This window comes from Phocoena sinus, chromosome 2 (genome assembly GCF_008692025.1).
Source record: "Phocoena sinus isolate mPhoSin1 chromosome 2, mPhoSin1.pri, whole genome shotgun sequence".
Taxonomy (NCBI): Eukaryota; Metazoa; Chordata; class Mammalia; order Artiodactyla; family Phocoenidae; genus Phocoena; species Phocoena sinus.
The window spans coordinates 68,158,666-68,176,162 of record NC_045764.1 but is presented as its reverse complement, the minus strand read 5'-3'; the positions used below and the strand labels follow the sequence as shown (position 1 = coordinate 68,176,162).

General features: G+C 38.9%; 2 protein-coding genes across 4 annotated transcripts in view; one reads left to right on the top strand and one right to left on the bottom strand.

The window, feature by feature from the left end:
* The window catches only part of AAGAB (alpha and gamma adaptin binding protein), an 82,669-nt gene extending 74,345 nt beyond the window's left edge, over positions 1-8,324 (bottom strand). Inside the window, exon 1 of one of the 2 annotated variants that reach the window (XM_032623924.1) lies at positions 8,173-8,324. In XM_032623924.1, the coding sequence (XP_032479815.1) occupies positions 8,173-8,245 (73 nt within the window). In that variant the 5' untranslated portion in view covers positions 8,246-8,324. The remainder of the gene's footprint in view (positions 1-8,172) is intronic. The other variant, XM_032623922.1, reaches the window with a different exon arrangement.
* A 77-nt stretch (positions 8,325-8,401) lies between these two features.
* IQCH (IQ motif containing H) overlaps positions 8,402-17,497 on the top strand; it is a 213,853-nt gene continuing 204,757 nt past the window's right edge. The window contains exons 1-3 of one of the 2 annotated variants that reach the window (XM_032623393.1): positions 8,402-8,565; positions 15,174-15,296; positions 16,740-16,831. In XM_032623393.1, the coding sequence (XP_032479284.1) occupies positions 8,515-8,565; positions 15,174-15,296; positions 16,740-16,831 (266 nt within the window). In that variant the 5' untranslated portion in view covers positions 8,402-8,514. The remainder of the gene's footprint in view (positions 8,566-15,173; positions 15,297-16,739; positions 16,832-17,497) is intronic. The other variant, XM_032623387.1, reaches the window with a different exon arrangement.

Below are 17,497 nucleotides of genomic sequence, written 5' to 3'. Positions count from 1 at the left end.
ACCACAGACATAAATGCCTTTTATTTGCATCTGATAAAAATCCATCTCAAATGTATTCTTTAATTATTTTAACCATAAAAATTATCTGGCAATTAATCTTAGATGCTTTGAAAATAATTTATAAATGGTGATTTTCTGAAGAACACATAAGTCTAAACAGGGCAATTATGAGATGAAAATTTTCATATTCAACTGGTAATGTTTTATAAACAAATCAACATTAAGTAATAAAACTTCACAAAAAATGTCAATGTCTGCTCAGGTTGACAACAGAATCTGCAGCAGATGCTAACTTATTCTGAAAGAAGGTAAACATGTCTAAGATGAATTTTCCAAAACAGAGTAAATTTAATGAAGAACATTTATTTTGTAGCTCCTGTATGTAAATACTGAAAATAAGCTTGGTCCGATGGAAAACGTTACAAAGCTAACAGACCCAACATCCCAGTATCCAAAAGGTCCTTCCAGATGGGTTAAAATCATGCTTGGAGAACACACAGTCAAAGGATAATGGAAAAAGAAAACACTGATAAACTGGACTTCACCAAAATTTAAAACTTTTGCATTTCAAAAGATACCATCAAGAAAACCAAAAGATAAGCCACAGAATGGGAGAAAATATTTGTAAATTATGTATGTGATAAGGAACTTGTATCTAGAATATATAAACTACTCTTACAACTCATTAATAAGAAGACAAAAAAAATTTTTTAATGGGAAAAAGCAAGACATGGAAACAACCCAAGTGCCCATCAACAGATGACTGGCTTAAGAAGATGTAATACATACACACAGTGGAATATTACTCAGCTGTAGAAAGGAATGAAATACTGACATTTGCAGCAACATGGATGGACCTAGAGAATATTATACTTGGTGAAGTAAGTCAGACAAAGACAAATTTTACATGATACCACTTATACAAGGAATCTAAAAAATAATACGAATGAATCTATGTACAAAACAGAAACAGACTCACAGACATAGAAAACAAACTTACGGTTACCAAAGGGGAAAGGGACAAATTAGGAGCATGGGATTACCAGATACAAACTACTATACATAAAATAGATAAGCAACAAGATAGCACAAGGAATTACATTCAATATCTTATAATAACCTATAATGGAAAATAATCTGAAATATAATATATATATATCTGAATCACTTTGCTGTACACCTGAAACTAACACAATATTGTAATTCAACTATACTTCAATTTCTTTTTAAATGAGCAAAAGATTTGAATAGACTTTTCACCAAAGATATATGAATGGACTATATACACATGAAAAGATTCTCAACATCACTAGTTACTAAGAAAATGCAAATAAAAACCACGAGACACTACCTCACCCCAACTATATAAATGAAAATACAGACAATTAACAAGTGTTGTCAAAAATGTGGAGAAACTGAAACCCTCATACGTTGCTGATGGGAAAGGTAAAATGGTACAGCCACTCTGAAAAAGTCCAGCAGTTTCGTAAAACAGTATACAATAGTTTCTTAGCATGCCCATAATAGCATTATTCATAATAGCCAAAAAGTGGAAACAACCAAATGTCTATCATCAGATGAATGGATAAACAAAATGTGGTCTCTCCATACAATGGAATACCAAGTACATGCTTACAGCAGGGGTGAATCTCAAAAATATCAAGCTAAGTAAAAGAAGCCAGACACAACAGACCACATTTCATATGATTTCTTTTATATAAAATGTCCAGAAAAGGCAACTCTATAGAGACAGAAAGTACATTAGTGGTTGCCCAGAGCTGGGGTGGGAATGAGGGATGACTGCTAATAGGCAGAAGTCTCCTTCTAGAATGACAGAAATTTTCTACACTTAAAACAGGTGGATTTTATGGTATTTAAATTACACCCCAAAGCTGCTTTTAAAAAATCACATTATTGACAAGGTAGGCGATTGAGGCACAGGTTTTAGATACTGAGAACAATAATGGCACATGTAAAGACAGTAAGTATTTGTGCAATGAAAAGTTAACGTGCTTAAAATCAGATACCTAGGAAGAGGGTAGAACTCAGCACTCAATTCACAAATTTTTTTCCTCACAAAAGTCCTGAACAACCCCAGCAGAATTCAGACAGAATGGCAATTCTCTTATGTCAGCATAACAGTGCTCTTTATTACCAAATGATCACACATTTTCCTGCTCTGAGCATACTGATTTTGATCCAGGTACGATACTACTTTACCCCACCTCTGTGTTGAACCAGCCTTCAGGTCTGTGTGGAAAATTAAACACTAAAACGGTTACTTGTTACTGAATCTAAAACATCACAAAGGCTCTTTAAGAGTTTCACAACTGTCCTCTCTGTCTTAACGTACCTCAGTCTTGCTTCCTGGATAAGTAATTCTCAGAGAGGTATTTGTGGTATCTGTGTGCACTGGCTCCAACACAAATACAACATCGTGTCCAGATCCTCATTCTTGCCAGACATATTTAAAACAGTTTTCATACTTTAACCTTCTTTTAAAAATGGTTTTATATCAGATTTCATTATTTATTGAGTGTCATTATTTGCTGAGGAATTATACAGAGCAAACGCAGCAAGCTGTTTAAACCAAATGACCACTGCATATTTTCTGGATGTTTTTCATCTTTTGCTACATAAAAATAAGCAGTTAGGTGGCCCAGAAATAAAGGCCTGAGTCTAGATACACTCAGAATCCTCCAGGATGATACAATACTCTCAGTATCATAAACGGTTTTGTGCAACGTCAGCTGATGTGTAATACTTCCCCACTGCTCTCTACCCCATTACTGGAATGCCATTTACTGGGAAGACAAACACCTTATAATCATTTAACTCTTCAACAACAGCTAAAAGATTAGTCTAACACTTCACACAAATTCTCTACTCGACCGATAAAAAAAAAAAAAAAAAACTGGGCACCAATAGAGGCAATTTCATTTTTTATTAGCTTACGGTAGTTCATCTACTAAGGCTCCAACTACCATGAAAGAAAAGGCATAAACTCATTTTGAACCATAAAAGTTCTCACCGTAGTAGTGAAATCTTCTACTGTAATTTCTCCTATCCCTAAATTCACCTTGAATACATACAGCTCTGGCCACCAGGAAGTTCATCATATTTCACATATATAAAAGAACTAGAGGGCTTCCCTGGTGGCGCAGTGGTTGAGACTCCGCCTGCCGATGCAGGGGACACAGGTTCGTGCCCCGGTCCGGGAAGATCCCACATGCCGCGGAGCGGCTGCGCCCGTGAGCCATGGCCACTGAGCCTGCGCGTCCGGAGCCTGTGCTCCACAAGGGGAGAGGCCACAACAGTGAGAGGCCCGCATACCGCAAAAAAAAAAAAAAAAAAAGAACTAGAATTGAATCTCCAACTTTTATGAGCTGAACAACCTGAGAAAATCACCACCTCTTTGACCTTTAATTATACATACATACACAAACGTACACACATACACAGACACACAGGAAGATAACACGGATGTGTTTTATAAGTCCCTTTGGGTCTGGAGAGAATGTGACTTGTATTTAATCTTAAGGTTGATGACTTAACATCCCTTTTTTAATAAAGATAACAATCTTGAGCTTTCTTTTAATGTTATTTGAAAATTTTAAAATATATTAAGTATCATAGTTAAAAACAAATCAAAGTTCCCCCACCTCCATTACCATTTGAAATCACTGCTTTAGTCTGACCACTTAATAAATCATTCTGTGATGACAACTCTAGGCCCTCGGGGTAAATCTTGCTGGCCCAATCTTTCTTCCTTTGAAGAAAATAAAGACTTGGAAATATACAATCCAATCAAAGGCAGAGTCCCCCTACCACAACAAAATAAGCAACTTTGCTTAAGCAAAAATTACTACTTATTCCCAGAGTAAAAGGCTCTACTCAGAATACCTCAAGCAGCTGCAGAAAAACGCAAATTAGAAGACCCAAATTCTTATCCCTATTCTGTTGCTAGATAACATTGGCTAAGCTGTACAATAGCCCCTATTGTGAAATAAGAATGTCCTCTTTAGTAAATTACTTTAAGATCCCTTTGTAACTACAGGAGTCTGACAGACCTAGAAACAAACCGCCAGTCTTACAGAAGAATGAATGTTTCCCAAAGCAGCAATGTCATACCTGATGGCCAGCTTTGCCTGCATAATTCCCCAAAGCCTAGTTTACCCATCATATAATTGAGCTACCTGGTTGCACAGTTTTAGAAACCTGAGGAGCAGCGGATTGTTTCTATGGGTAAATGCATCTGAATTCCAAACACAAAATGTCAAACTCTCTACTACAAGTGGAGTGTCTACTGCAACTTTAAAATCAGGCTTGATTCTTCAGTCTCCAAAAGATAAACATGAAGCATTATATAATCTAACATAAAAATAATCGATAACGTAGAATTTTACATCTAGAACGGATGTTAGAGATGATCTGGAACAACCTTTTAATTTTAATGTTAATTCTACATAGCAGGAGTGACTAATATATACAGTGTTTCTACTTTGGGTTCCCTCAATTGAGAAAATAAAAATCCAGACACTGTTAAAGACCATCAGGCATGCACATGCCCTTTTTAAAATACAGGTCCTTTGGGCAAGGATTTTTTTTCACTTATAATTAAGACTTCAACCATTCTAAATGGAAATGCGAGCATATTTTAAAAGCTTCTTTTGAGTTAATCTTTTCTCTCAGTTCTTTCACCAATGCCACCACCTTAAATACTTCTGATTGCTAAGGAATTCCAACACATTTCAACGAGACAGCCCATGCACACAAATCCCAAATGAGAACATATGCTCCAGCACTTGGTACTTGAGCACTCTAGGCAACTCACCTAGTGCTTCCAAGCCCCCGTTTCTTCATTTATAAAATGGAGAAACTCTGACTCCATGAATTCACAAGGATACAAGAACCAAACTAAATTATGTGAAAACATGTTTGGGAAGAATATTGATATACATATAAATGCTTATTATAAGATCTCCAAATTCCCACATTTCGCTAGAAGAAAAAAATCTGCTCCAAATGTTCAGGTGTAGAACCTAAATGGCTTACAGTTGCTAAGTTAGCATTACATACATTGAAACCAAATGGGATTTTTCTATCTAAAGTTCCTTCTAGGAAAATAGAGTAAGATGCCAAAACTTAGGTATCAACATTTTAGTATTTCCACAGGTGAAGCACATACTTTCACCACATCCCTCCTGAAGGCAGGAATAGTCTCTTAGCAGTCCTTTCAGCTGCAGTAACTGGCACAGAGACTAGCTCTGTTCTTAATATCAGAATACACTTTTCCAGAATAAAAGTAAAATGTTCATATAAACATATGTGGGGTGGAAAGAGGTCTGGCCTGGGGGTACCAACACTTGCTCTCACACCACACACAGCCTTGCATAAGCATTCTGGGCCTTCATTTCCCTTTAAAAGTCTACACCGGTAATGCCCCTTTTATCTGAGGTCAGACATCCACCCAGAATACTGCACATAAAGCCTTTGAGCGACAAAAGGAAAAAAGCTTCTCACAAAGTCCACAGTTTATCCATAGTAGAGGCCTACTGATTTTTATTTCATGTATACTTATAATAATAAACTTGGTTACTTGGTTATGAAATATTTCCCATTGTTGTTAAAAGCAGTACTTTTCTTATTTTTTTGGCTGCACCACGCAGCATGTGGGATCTTAGTTCCCCGACCAGGGATCAAACCCGTGCCCCCTGCATTGGAAGCGTGGAGTCTTAACCACTGGACCACCAGGGAAGTCCCCAAAAGCAGTAAAATAGATCAGGTGTCGAAGGGAAGAAACTGGAGAAACCCTAAATGTTCTTCTTCCTGATGCATGGGAAGGAACCAAACCTTCCCAAAAAGGTAAATTAGATTCAATCCAAAATCATATATTGCTTAATGTCACTGAACACTTAAAAGTCATTCATTATGGTAGTCTCCATCTTTTATGCCAAAATTAGACTCAATTTGTGATTAATTTAATTCAATCTTTAATTATGATAAAACAGAATCAATGCTCAGCAAATACTGTACTACATGCTCATACTATCCGTGGTTACCCAAATCATTAACCTGGGAAGAAATGGTAAAAGCCCTCTTTTATAGTTCACTTTTCCTTACTCAATTAATCTCTACACTAACTGCTTCTATTTTATTTTTCACTACGTAACATTAATGGAATCACAAAGGAAAGGTCATCTAATTTTAAGCAACACAAAAGTTATCCAAGAAGCATTTTACATATGGAAATAAAGTGGATTATTTTATTTTACAGAATTAATTTTATTCCCAATGATGCTAATATATTTTAAAGAAGTACAGTGTTACTATTCCCCAACTATAGGTAATCAGCTCCTTCAAGGAAGTGACCGTGTCTGCCAATTCTGATCCTTAAAGCACGTGATAACCAAAAGAAAACTTAACAAATATTTCTGAGATTGGCTTTGAAAGGACTTTCATATATCAGTAATGGAAATCCAAATGCATATAATTCCTTTGGAAAGTTAAATACATCAGGATCTTAAGAATTCTGAGCAAATTCTTATATGTTCTCTAGATGTAATATATGATGGAAACTAATTTACAGTGTAATGGTGGATGAAAAATATCAGATAAAAATAATGAAATATATGTAAAACATAAAAGTATATTTTATATAAATATATGTATTTACACAAATCATACACCTTAAATGTGTTATAAATATATAATTTTATACATTTATATATTTAATATTTCTGATACAATACTTTGAATTTTTATATATAAAATGTTAAAAATATTACATGTTATATATAAAATATAAAAATTATATATGAAATGTAATTATCAATTTTTTAAAACCTGTGCATTGGGAACAAAACTAAGGAAATGCACAGAAATGTTAAGACAGTATTTGTGTTTGGGTGATGAGACCTTGGCTGACATTTTCTTTTCTACATGTGCTAAATCTTACTTAATGGACTATGCACTACTTTTAGAACAAAACAATTTTCAAAAAGAAAAGAAAGGAAAAAATGGGAAGGAGCAGTGATGAGAGACAAGGAGATGGCATAGTTCGAGCAGTTACCACTTAGTGTTATAATTAAGGAACTTTTTATGTGATCACAAATGATAACTAAGTTACAGAACACTTGTGCTGCAGTGACGTCATTTGACAGGTACTACAGGAAGAAGTTACAGTTTATATGATGCTTTACACTTTACAAAATGCTTTCAAAATGTCACATCACCGGTCCTTCAAAGAATCCTGTGAGATAGATTCATATGCCCCATTTTCAGGATCAGGAAACTAAGGGCTAGAGAGAGAATGTGCTTTAATAATAATATCTACCATTTACCAAAAGATTACTCTGGGTTAAGCACAAAATCCTGTGAAAATTATCACCACTTTACAAAGAACACTGAAGGGCATAGGTTACAGCTGAGAGCCACTGTTCTTACTCGAAGCCACACATTTAAAACAGGAGTCTTGAGTTATAATCAACTTTGCGGAGTTAGTTAGTGGAAGAGTTGAGCCTATTCCCCCAGCCCTATGGTTTCTCTACTAAACTGGTCTCCCCTCCTCGCCTACGGTTCTTTCAAGAGTGACTTAGTTTGACAACCACTATGAAGGTCCAGAGGCAAAAGGACTAGGTCCAGTAATAACCAAAAACTAATGTTGGTGGAGGGCCTAGCCTCAGGAGGAAGGCAAGGCACTGAATAACTGCAGAGTGCAGGGGGCAAGTCGAACAAGTCTTAAAATACACATCAAGGGGTAGCCAGAGGAAACACTCTCTACTTCAGGAGCAGGGATGGCAACATAAATCACGATTCCTGCACCTGACACTCGCGTTCCTCGGTACCATTCCCAGAGCGCCTTTCCGGTTCACCTCAAAGGTTGCCCACAACAACCCCTGGGCTGCGGTCCTACTTTACAGAAAAAGCTGGAAGGAACGACATGGTGGGCCGGGCAAGCAGAGAAACAACGAGTGCAGGAGCTAATAGTGGACACCTGGCGGACTGGGAACCTCGACCACGTCTGAAGGGCACCAGAGGAGTCTCGGGCCACCACCAAGGGGAGCAAGAGGCCAGGGCCCGCGGCGGCGACAGAGGCCCCGAGGGAGGCCGCGGTGCTGGGACTGTCGCCAGCCGGGGCTTGGAAATCGGCCCAGGTGCCTCACTACTCACGCTGGACTAGCCGGTCTGCGGAAAAGGTGGATGAGCAGCTGGTGACTAGCGCACAGGGGACGCCCGCAGCCATCTCTGCGCCAGCGAACAGGTTCTGTCCAAGAGCCCCTTCCGCCTTGGGCGATACCACGGCCGCCGGCGCGCGGGGGAGACGCGCAAATGAAGGCGCATTCTCAGAAGGCACGGCCGGCCCCGGCTCCTCCTCCAGCCCCTCTTCCGCTTCCGGCGTGGACCAGGCCGGGCTGCGCGTGGCGTTGCCATGGGGACGAGCTCCCTCCGCAGCAGGTTCCGGCGCCTGGAGACCTCGCCTCCTCCGGGAGGTAGCCCCGCCCGGCTGTAGGCATGGCGCAGGAGACGGAAAACTACGACCCCATCGGATCCATATTAATCCAGGTGGGAAATGGGCCTCACCGTCCCTTCCCAGCTAAGACCCTTCGAGCGAGGCCCAGCAGCGCCCATCCACTCACGCCCACCCTCTTGGAGCGCCGCTCCCACACTGCCTCCAACACACGAGGGGCAGCACCGCTTAGAGAACTCCCAGATATGCCAACCCAGACCTCTCCCGCCAAGCTCACACACCTCCGGAGCCTGAGCCTGGAGGTTGAGCTCTCGAAGCACAACCATCTTGCCTCTGGTAAAACTCCAGGGCCATACACACCACCGGGATCTTTACTTTGGAAAAATGCATCTTACAGTGAGGCACCATTTTTAAGTGTTATGTTCTGAAATTTTTGATCCCATGAGGTAGGGAAGTGGAGGAGATACGAATCAGACACATTGGAGAGGTGATAAATCTGGGGAGAAGTTGAAATATGTGAACTGCTTTTCTTAATCACCCCAGTTTTTTTGGATCTAGAAGTCCCTTGCAAATAAATGAGTTCTGGGGATGAAATGTACACCATGGGAATTATAGTTAATAATGCTCTACTGTGTATTTGAAAGTTGCTAAGAGTAAATCTTAAAAGTTCTCATCACAAGAAAAAAAATTGTAACTATTGACATGTGTGATGATGGATGTTAACTAGACTTACTGTGGTGATCATTTAGCAATATGTACAAATATCAAATCATTATGTTGTATATGTGAAACTAATGTTATATGTCAATTATATCTCAATAAAAAATAATAAATAAATAGAAATACCTTGCTTGGGAACATACAGATAGGGAAACGTATTAAGATAAAGATTGCTAATCAAGCTAAAGTTTTTGAATGTGGAAATGTGACAAACTAAAACACAGGGAAGTAGCTTTTTCTAATCTGAGGGGGGAAATATCAAGAAAGTATTAACTTCTCCCATATAACTCAGTTTATGACAGTTACACTCAGATTTTTCCAGAATGTTAAAAGTACTTTGTTTTTTCACATTTACATATGATAGTTTTAAAACATTTCCACATATATCATCACTTTTTAACTCTTATATTTACCTCTACTTGACTAAGGCTTGAAGTAATTTGCCTAAGGTCACTCTATCAGAACTCTACTCAGATCTAAAGGGTCTAATTTTTCTTCCTGCCATGATTTGGTCTCTTACCTCCCATCTGGAAACTTCTTTAAGTTCACCTTTTCCAAAATACAAACCCTAAACTCACCAATTTCATAGACTTCCCCAATATAAATCACCCAAATCTTCCAACCTCACCTTTTATTATCCTTGCTTTCACCACCACCTAGAATGAGTTTAGCCAAACTGCCAAGTCTCAGGGAACAGTCTCCACAAGACTGTCCTCACTCAGACACAAGGCACAAGTTCATGGGTCCCTAGAACCATCCTCACTCCAGACCAGCTATTCCTAGACCAGCTAGGAAGCCCTAGCCACCGCACAGTGTCTAATTTGCTAGAGCAACTCACAAAACTCAGGAAAGCACTATGCTTACAATTACAGTGTTTTTATAGCAAAAGGATACAAATTAAAATCAGCCGTGGGAAGAGATGCTTAGGGCACAGTCCAAGAGGCGTCCAAATGGAAAATGGTCCAGCCATTTTCTCTCCATGGAGTCATGGAGGGCATTACCTCCTTCCAGCCATGATATGTGACAATATATACAGATTATTGCCAACTAGAGAAGCTTTCCCAAGACTTTAGTGTCCAGAGTTTTTATTGGAGCTCAATCAAACTGCCCCATTTGGCTGACTTTTAGTCTTCAGCCCTTCCCAGAGAGTAGACTAATGATTTCAGTCTAATTCCTCTAAAGATTGGAACTGATACAGCATAGCTCAAAGCCCCCATCATAAAGACATTCCTGTCAAGCAGGACACTTCAGGGGCCTAGAGATCATCACCTCCCAGTATCCAAGGGCAAAAGCCAGACCTCTCTTTGGGAAGAGCTAAGAGAGTCATATCCATGTTGATCAACCCCCCCACTTGCTTAAAAGGGTTACTTCATATACACTAAGTGGAGGGCTATGCAGAGAAAGAGAGGCTACAGTTAAACTGATTACTGAGGCTGATCTCTAGATACAATGTAAAATTCTTCCTGGTACAATGTAGAACATGTATAATAAGGAAATGTGGAAGACCTTCCTTACTTTTTCACTGCATTCTGAGTATTTGTGAGCATATGGCAGCACTCTCAGACATGCCAACATGGGTTCCATTTCTACCTGAGGCTGTGATTTATTTCCTCCCAACAGGCTACCAAAGAGCAGTACATCCAGGGAAAAGGATACTTGGTTGGGAGTCAGAATACTGAGGTCTGACCCTGGCAATGACATTGCCAGGTGGGTAACTTTGGGCTAGTCCCTTCGTCTCTCTGGGCCTCAGTTTTCTCTTCTGTAGGACACATGGCTTAGATTAGAACTACCGCTGATTCTAAATTGACCCAATTTCCCCAAAACTACATAATTGGTCTTTACCGTAAAGTGGACTTCCTTACTGTTAGCAGAGGTACTTCATTCAAATCTCCACTTGCTTCACCCTAATATAGTATATTAGGTCTATGTCTCAGCGAGATACATTAAGCAACTCTTTAAACCAATGATTCTTAAAGTGTAGTCCTAGGACCAGCATCATTAGAAACAGCTGGGAACTTGTGAGAAATGCAAATTCTCGGACCCCACTCCAGACCTAATAAATCAGAATTTCTGAGGGTGGGGCCCAGCAATCTGTTTTTACAAGCCTTTCGGATAACTCTGATGCACCCTCAAGTATGAGAGCTGCTACTTTAGATCGTACTGTAAAATATAAACTGTTGCATGATTTTGAAGAAAAATCACAAGAGCATAGTAGTTATTGGGTATCATGCATGGTTCTAAGTGCTGTATATATTTAACTCATCTAACCCTTAACAACAAGTCTATCCGATGAGTACTATTATTCTTTCATGTTATGGAAAGGAAACTGATCAAAGATGAGCATTGTGGGTACTCATATACATAGAAAATTCAAGCAATCTTCTTTCATTTTCTATGTAAGAAGTTCTGATTGTGAATATTCTGTCCCAATCAGATCATATATCAAAGTCCATGTTTTCATTTTTGGTTCAGGAACTATGAGTACCATGCCCACATAGAGCTCTACTGGGCAGCATTTTGTTAGCTACTTAATTTCTTTCACCTTCAAGTGTATAATTCAGACCTTTTACAATTGTTTCGGGCTCTTTCCTCAACTGATCAGAATACTGAGGTTTTACTATAGTAATAATAAGCATTATAATTAAAATAGTAGCCAGTATTTATTGAGAGCCAGACCCTGTGCTGAGGGCTTAGATAATCTCCTAACAACTACTGTAGTAGGCAGGTTTTATTTTTAGCTGCAGTTTACAGAAGAAGAAACTAAGATACAAAAAGTAAAGTAATTCACCCAAAGTAAGAAATCTGGTGTGTGCTGGTCCTTAAACAGGTTATGGCACATTTGTGAAACAATCTTTAAGAAGTGTGGTGGTGATTCTGGGAGGTTTCCTAGATGGTTTCTTTTATTATTAAGTATTAGAAGCTTTGTGTTTATACTTTATTAATAATACTGTGGTGTCTTTATAGGTTTATAAACACTTGTTTGACCCAACTATTAAACATAGGTTTGTGCAACCAGGATTACCAAGTCTTGCAATCAAATTAGCTTTTTAATTAGTTTTGGAAATCATATTTCAAAAACCCAACAGTTGTATGTTAACACCAACCTTGGAAATATTTGAGCTGATTGACAGGCTGATATTATCACTGTCTCTCTTATCAAACCCTCTGTCTGGTTTGCCAGGAGTGTACAACATAAAAATGAATGGGGAAGCAATGAGAATGACTCAGCCAAACTCTTATCTTTAGCAGAGATGAATAACATGGAGTCATGAGGCTGCTTTTGACAAAACGGAGTCTGGTTGCCTGGCTCTTTTAAATTCTAGAGCAACTTTTGTCTGCATTGAATCTTTCAAGGGCTTCTTATTAAGTAGCCCTGTCCCCAGACTGTCAAAATAATAATCTTCCTCCAAGTGGGAAAAGTATGGAAAGCAATGCATTTGATGATCACAGAGATGATGGGTGACACGTAAAATTTCAGTATGGTAGATTGGATCTATTTGAAGAATGGAGATTTAGAACTTAATCTCTTTTTCTACCCAGGTCTGGTGAAACATTTCCTACAGTACTTGTCTCTATTGCAATTATACAAACAGATGTGCGGTTACTAAGAGGGGAGAAGAAATATCTGGCAAGGAAAGTAAAAAGCTCTTGAGAAAGAAAGAACAATTCAAATCAATGAACATTTACTAAGTGCCAGTTATATGCAAGGCGTTTCACTAGGTTTTACCATTCAAGAGAAGAGAATTAACATTGGTTCAGTGCCCTCCTATGTGGCTGGCCTTATACAAAGCACTTTATGTACTTTAACTCATTTCATTCTTGCCACTATTCTGAAAGTAGCTATCTATCCCCATTTTACAGGTAAGAACACTAAGGCTCTAAAAAGCTAAGTAAATTTGCCCATCTCAGTTTAGTAAAGGAGGAAATAGAATTCTAGTTCATATCTGTCTGGTTCCAAAGCCTATATTCATTCATTTTCACACCCATTGTCTCATTTTCATTCTACGAGTAATTTTTTTTTTTTTCTTGGTAAGAACACTAGAGAAAATGTGGATGGTGTGCATGGACATTGTGTGAACAGTAATAGAACAAGGAATTATGTTCATTTGCCTTTTACCAAGTTATTACTATGTACCAGACCTATTACATATTATCTCACAACTCTATGAAGACATATAATTGTCCATACAAAGCAATGAAGAAATCAGACCTTCGGTTCCCTGATAAATAATCCAGTGTGGTTTTCACTCCCTCCAGCAGTTGACGGGCATAATTACAGAATGATACATGAAGCTACAAGTATTACAAATACTAGAGCTACAAGAAGGAAATTCAGTGCATTCAAAAGTCGAACAACAAAAAATGTGGGCCTGGAAGTGGGCTTGCCCTTGAACTGCTTTTTTGTACTTCCAAATGTCTTTAGACAATAGATAATAAATCAGCTTACAGCACTAATTTGGACAAAACAGTCGAAAGAAGTACATCTTCATCCTTAGTGTGTACCAGCAAACAGTAGGTGTGTTCAAATTTCAATCTGTGAGCCCTGAAGGCTCTACATGATAATTTGTGCAGAGTACAAATGACCAGATGTGTCTGCCAGACTTTGATGCCCATCAGTGAAAAGATGCAAATCTTTTGATCTCTTGAATACTTGACTCCTTGGGAATACTTGAGAGTAATCGATAACACAGGCTGGATCAACGTGTAGGTCCAGTAATACTAACAGAGAAAAGGTAACTGTTTCAAAATGCCTTTAGCAACCCGATCTGCAGATTATATTGGTGTGACTATCGCTGAAACAGGTGTTAAGTTCATAAATTTGCATAACAAAATGTTTCTCTTGTGGCAGCAGCCCATACAATAATTGGTGCCATCTGTATTTATCTGTGGAAGTTTGGTTTCTAATATGAATTCAGAGAATCTTGTGCTAATTTCATAATGCCTATTTTATTCTGAGGGTGCTTGACTTTGGAGAGATGTTCATCATTTCTAAGGAAAATACAAATTGAAGGAAAATGTTAAAGTAATGACATTATGTTGCTTTTTCTTCAAGGATTGTTTTCATTTCTGACTACATAAAACAAAATTAAGGCCACATCTACAGAACTGCTTCTTCAGAGCAGTAAGTGGGGAAGATCCAGCTAGAATGGAAAACCAGCAGGCCCTGTCCACATATTTATAATTCTCTTTTGAAAGGCACTGCTTTCACTAGAACCTCTCTTTGCCGGAAGTGTTCTGTCTTCTTACCTCTCAACCAATTAGTAGAAATCAGAGTTTGGCACAAACTTCTTATTGTATCTGACACAACTGCTTTACCAACTGAGAAAGCAGAAGCCATTTGAGTTGGAGTTTTATCTTGGATCTGTTTCTAATGGGGGAAGGACAAATAGAAAATTGTATGAAAGCTTAGTTTTCCAAAATCTGAAAGACAGTGACTGGAGCCGTCTAACGAAGCACGTCTCAGGACCATAAGGACAGTCCTTTTCAATGATCACCTTTAAAATCAACTTTATTGTCTCTAGCAATTCAAGCAAATTGCAAACCTTTAAGATAAATAACTGTTTTAGGTGGACTATGTATGTATTCTTTTCTTTTTAAATTTATTTATTTTATTTACTTTATTTTTGGCTGTGTTGGGTCTTCATTGCTGTGCATGGGCTTTCTCTAGTTGTGGCGAGTAAGGGCCACTCCTAGTTGCAGTGCACGGGCTACTCATTGCTGTGCCTTCTCTTGTTGCGGAGCACGGGCTCTAGGCGCGCGGGGTTTAGTAGTTGTGACACGTGGGCTCAGTAGTTGTGGCTCGTGGGCTCTAGAGCGCAGGCTTAGTAGTTGTGGTGCACGGGCTTAGTTGCTCCGCAGCATGTGGGATCTTCCCAGACCAGGGCTCGAACCCGTGTCCCCTGCATTGGCAGGCGGGTTCTTAACCACTGCGCCACCAGGGAAGCCCTGTATTCTTTTATATTTTATATTCTTCTACCTCCAGGTCCATGAAGAACTTTATCAATTAAAGGAGAAATTAACAAAATTCCCACTTGAGGAAAAAGGCAAAACTCTTGACATTCAGAATCTTGAAACAGCAATCAAAAGGACTGAAATGGGGTTAAAAGTAAGTAGTGTTTTAGATATTAAATAAAATTCCAGAAGGAGACAAGGATTCCTCAAGAAGAAAAGAACTGTGCTTCTCACAGGTCCCATGTAATTCTGTAACAGAGGTGGGCCTCAGTTGGTCATCACCTTTCCCATGCTGTTCCTTTTTTTATTTTTTTTATTTATTTTTTTATTAATTTATTTATTTTTTGTGGTACGCGGGCCTCTCACTGCTGTGGCCTCTCCGGTTGCGGAGCACAGGCTCCGGATGCACAGGCTCAGCCGCCATGGCTCACGGGCCCAGCCGCTCCGCGGCATGTGGGATCTTCCCGGACCGGGGCACGAACCCGTGCCCCTGCATCGGCAGGCAGACTCTCAACCACTGCGCTACCAGGGAAGCCCCTGCTGTTCCTTTTTTAAAAGGATGATTATTAACTGATTGATTGATTTACATGCCACAAGAATGTCAGGCATTGATAATATGCAGTGATAACTCCTAAAATGTGGTTTGATAAAAATCATTTAGAGTTTTAAAAATAACTACTCAGTCCAACAATATGCCTGACCAAAAAAAGGATTCATACCAATACCTTGCAGAGAGTTTCTATCAAATTCACCAGGATTCTAAAAAATAGTTTACTTTTCCCTAATAGCTTAAGTATTTTGAGATTAGCTATTTTTGTAATATTGTAACCTAGTATGTAACAATGGAAATAGAAAAGAAATACACCAATTTTGGAACAGAGAAATAAAGTAGATAGGGACTTCATCATTATTAGATGAATATAAGAGCATGGGAGAATCCAATCTTCAGACCAGGATAACATTCATATATAAAACAAGGATCTATTAGCACATGGGTCCAAATAAAGGCCATCTCCATCTTCCAGACCTCTGATGATCAGTGTCTCTGCTCTTGCTTCTGACTTTCACTCTACCATGTTATTAGCATCCCAGCTCAGCTCCTGAGGCTGAGAGATGTGGTATATTTTGTTGCCTCATCAGACTAGCATGCCATTGTCCTATATTACGTGATGGTGAGAGGGCTGGACCCAGCTGGAGTCTTTGGGCTGGCCATTTAAAATAATCTGTTACCTAGAGGCCAAACTCTTTCCTCTGATGCTTGCCTGAAGTCCCCATAAGGGAAAGACATTACTCAATGTCAGGGTTGCCTCGCAAGTTTCCCCAGCTAGGTAGCAAACTGACTATTGTGTAGGTTCATTTGCGAAGAATGCTACAGGTCACTTAAGCTTTGAGTCTCAATTGTTTATGCTACTTTTTGGGATAAAGTAATTTGGCCTTGAGTTGCCTAATGATACCTTAGCCTTGAAATAAACACATAGCATGTTGTGCCTTTTGGCTTAATTACACCATTCCAAGAGTTAACCTAATGAAATGGAGTACATTAGCTGAGGATCTCAAGTCCACTCTAATGGCCTAAACTTTAACTTTTCTGTAACAGATTCACATCGAGAAGTATTTAAATGTTGTACACCAACGTGTTTTAACAACTCCTATTGATGATATCTTATATTCTTCTCGCGCTTCCAAATGGTAAGTAAAATAGCCATTTTAGGGTCCAAAATAAGTACGATTAAAAAAAAAAACTTTTCTCACACAGGTGAGATGACTGGAAAGACAAACTCCTTGGCTTTGTTCATATCCATTCTACTAATTTCAGTAGAAGTTTTTCATAAGAAGTTAATGACAAAATAGAACTACCATATGACCCAGCAATCCCACTACTGGGCATATACCCAGAGAAAACCATAATTCAAAAAACCACATGCACCCCAATGTTCATAGCAGCACTATTTACAATAGCCAGGACATGGAAGCAACCTAAACGTCCATCGACAGACGAATGGATAAAGAAGATGTGGTACACATATACAATGGAATATTACTCAGTCATAAAAAGGAATGAAATTGGGTCATTTGTAGAGATGTGGATGGACCTAGAGAGTGTCATACAGAGTGAAGTAAGTCAGAAACAGAAAAACAAATATCATATAATAATGCATATATGTGGAATCTAGAAAGACGGTATAGAAGATCCCAGTTGCAAAGCAGAAATAGAGACACAGACGTAGAGAACAAATATATGGATACCAAGGGGGAAAGGGGTGGGGTGGGAGGAATTGGGAGACTGGGATTGACACATATACATTACTGATACTATGTATAAAATGGACAACGGATGGGAACATGTTGTATACC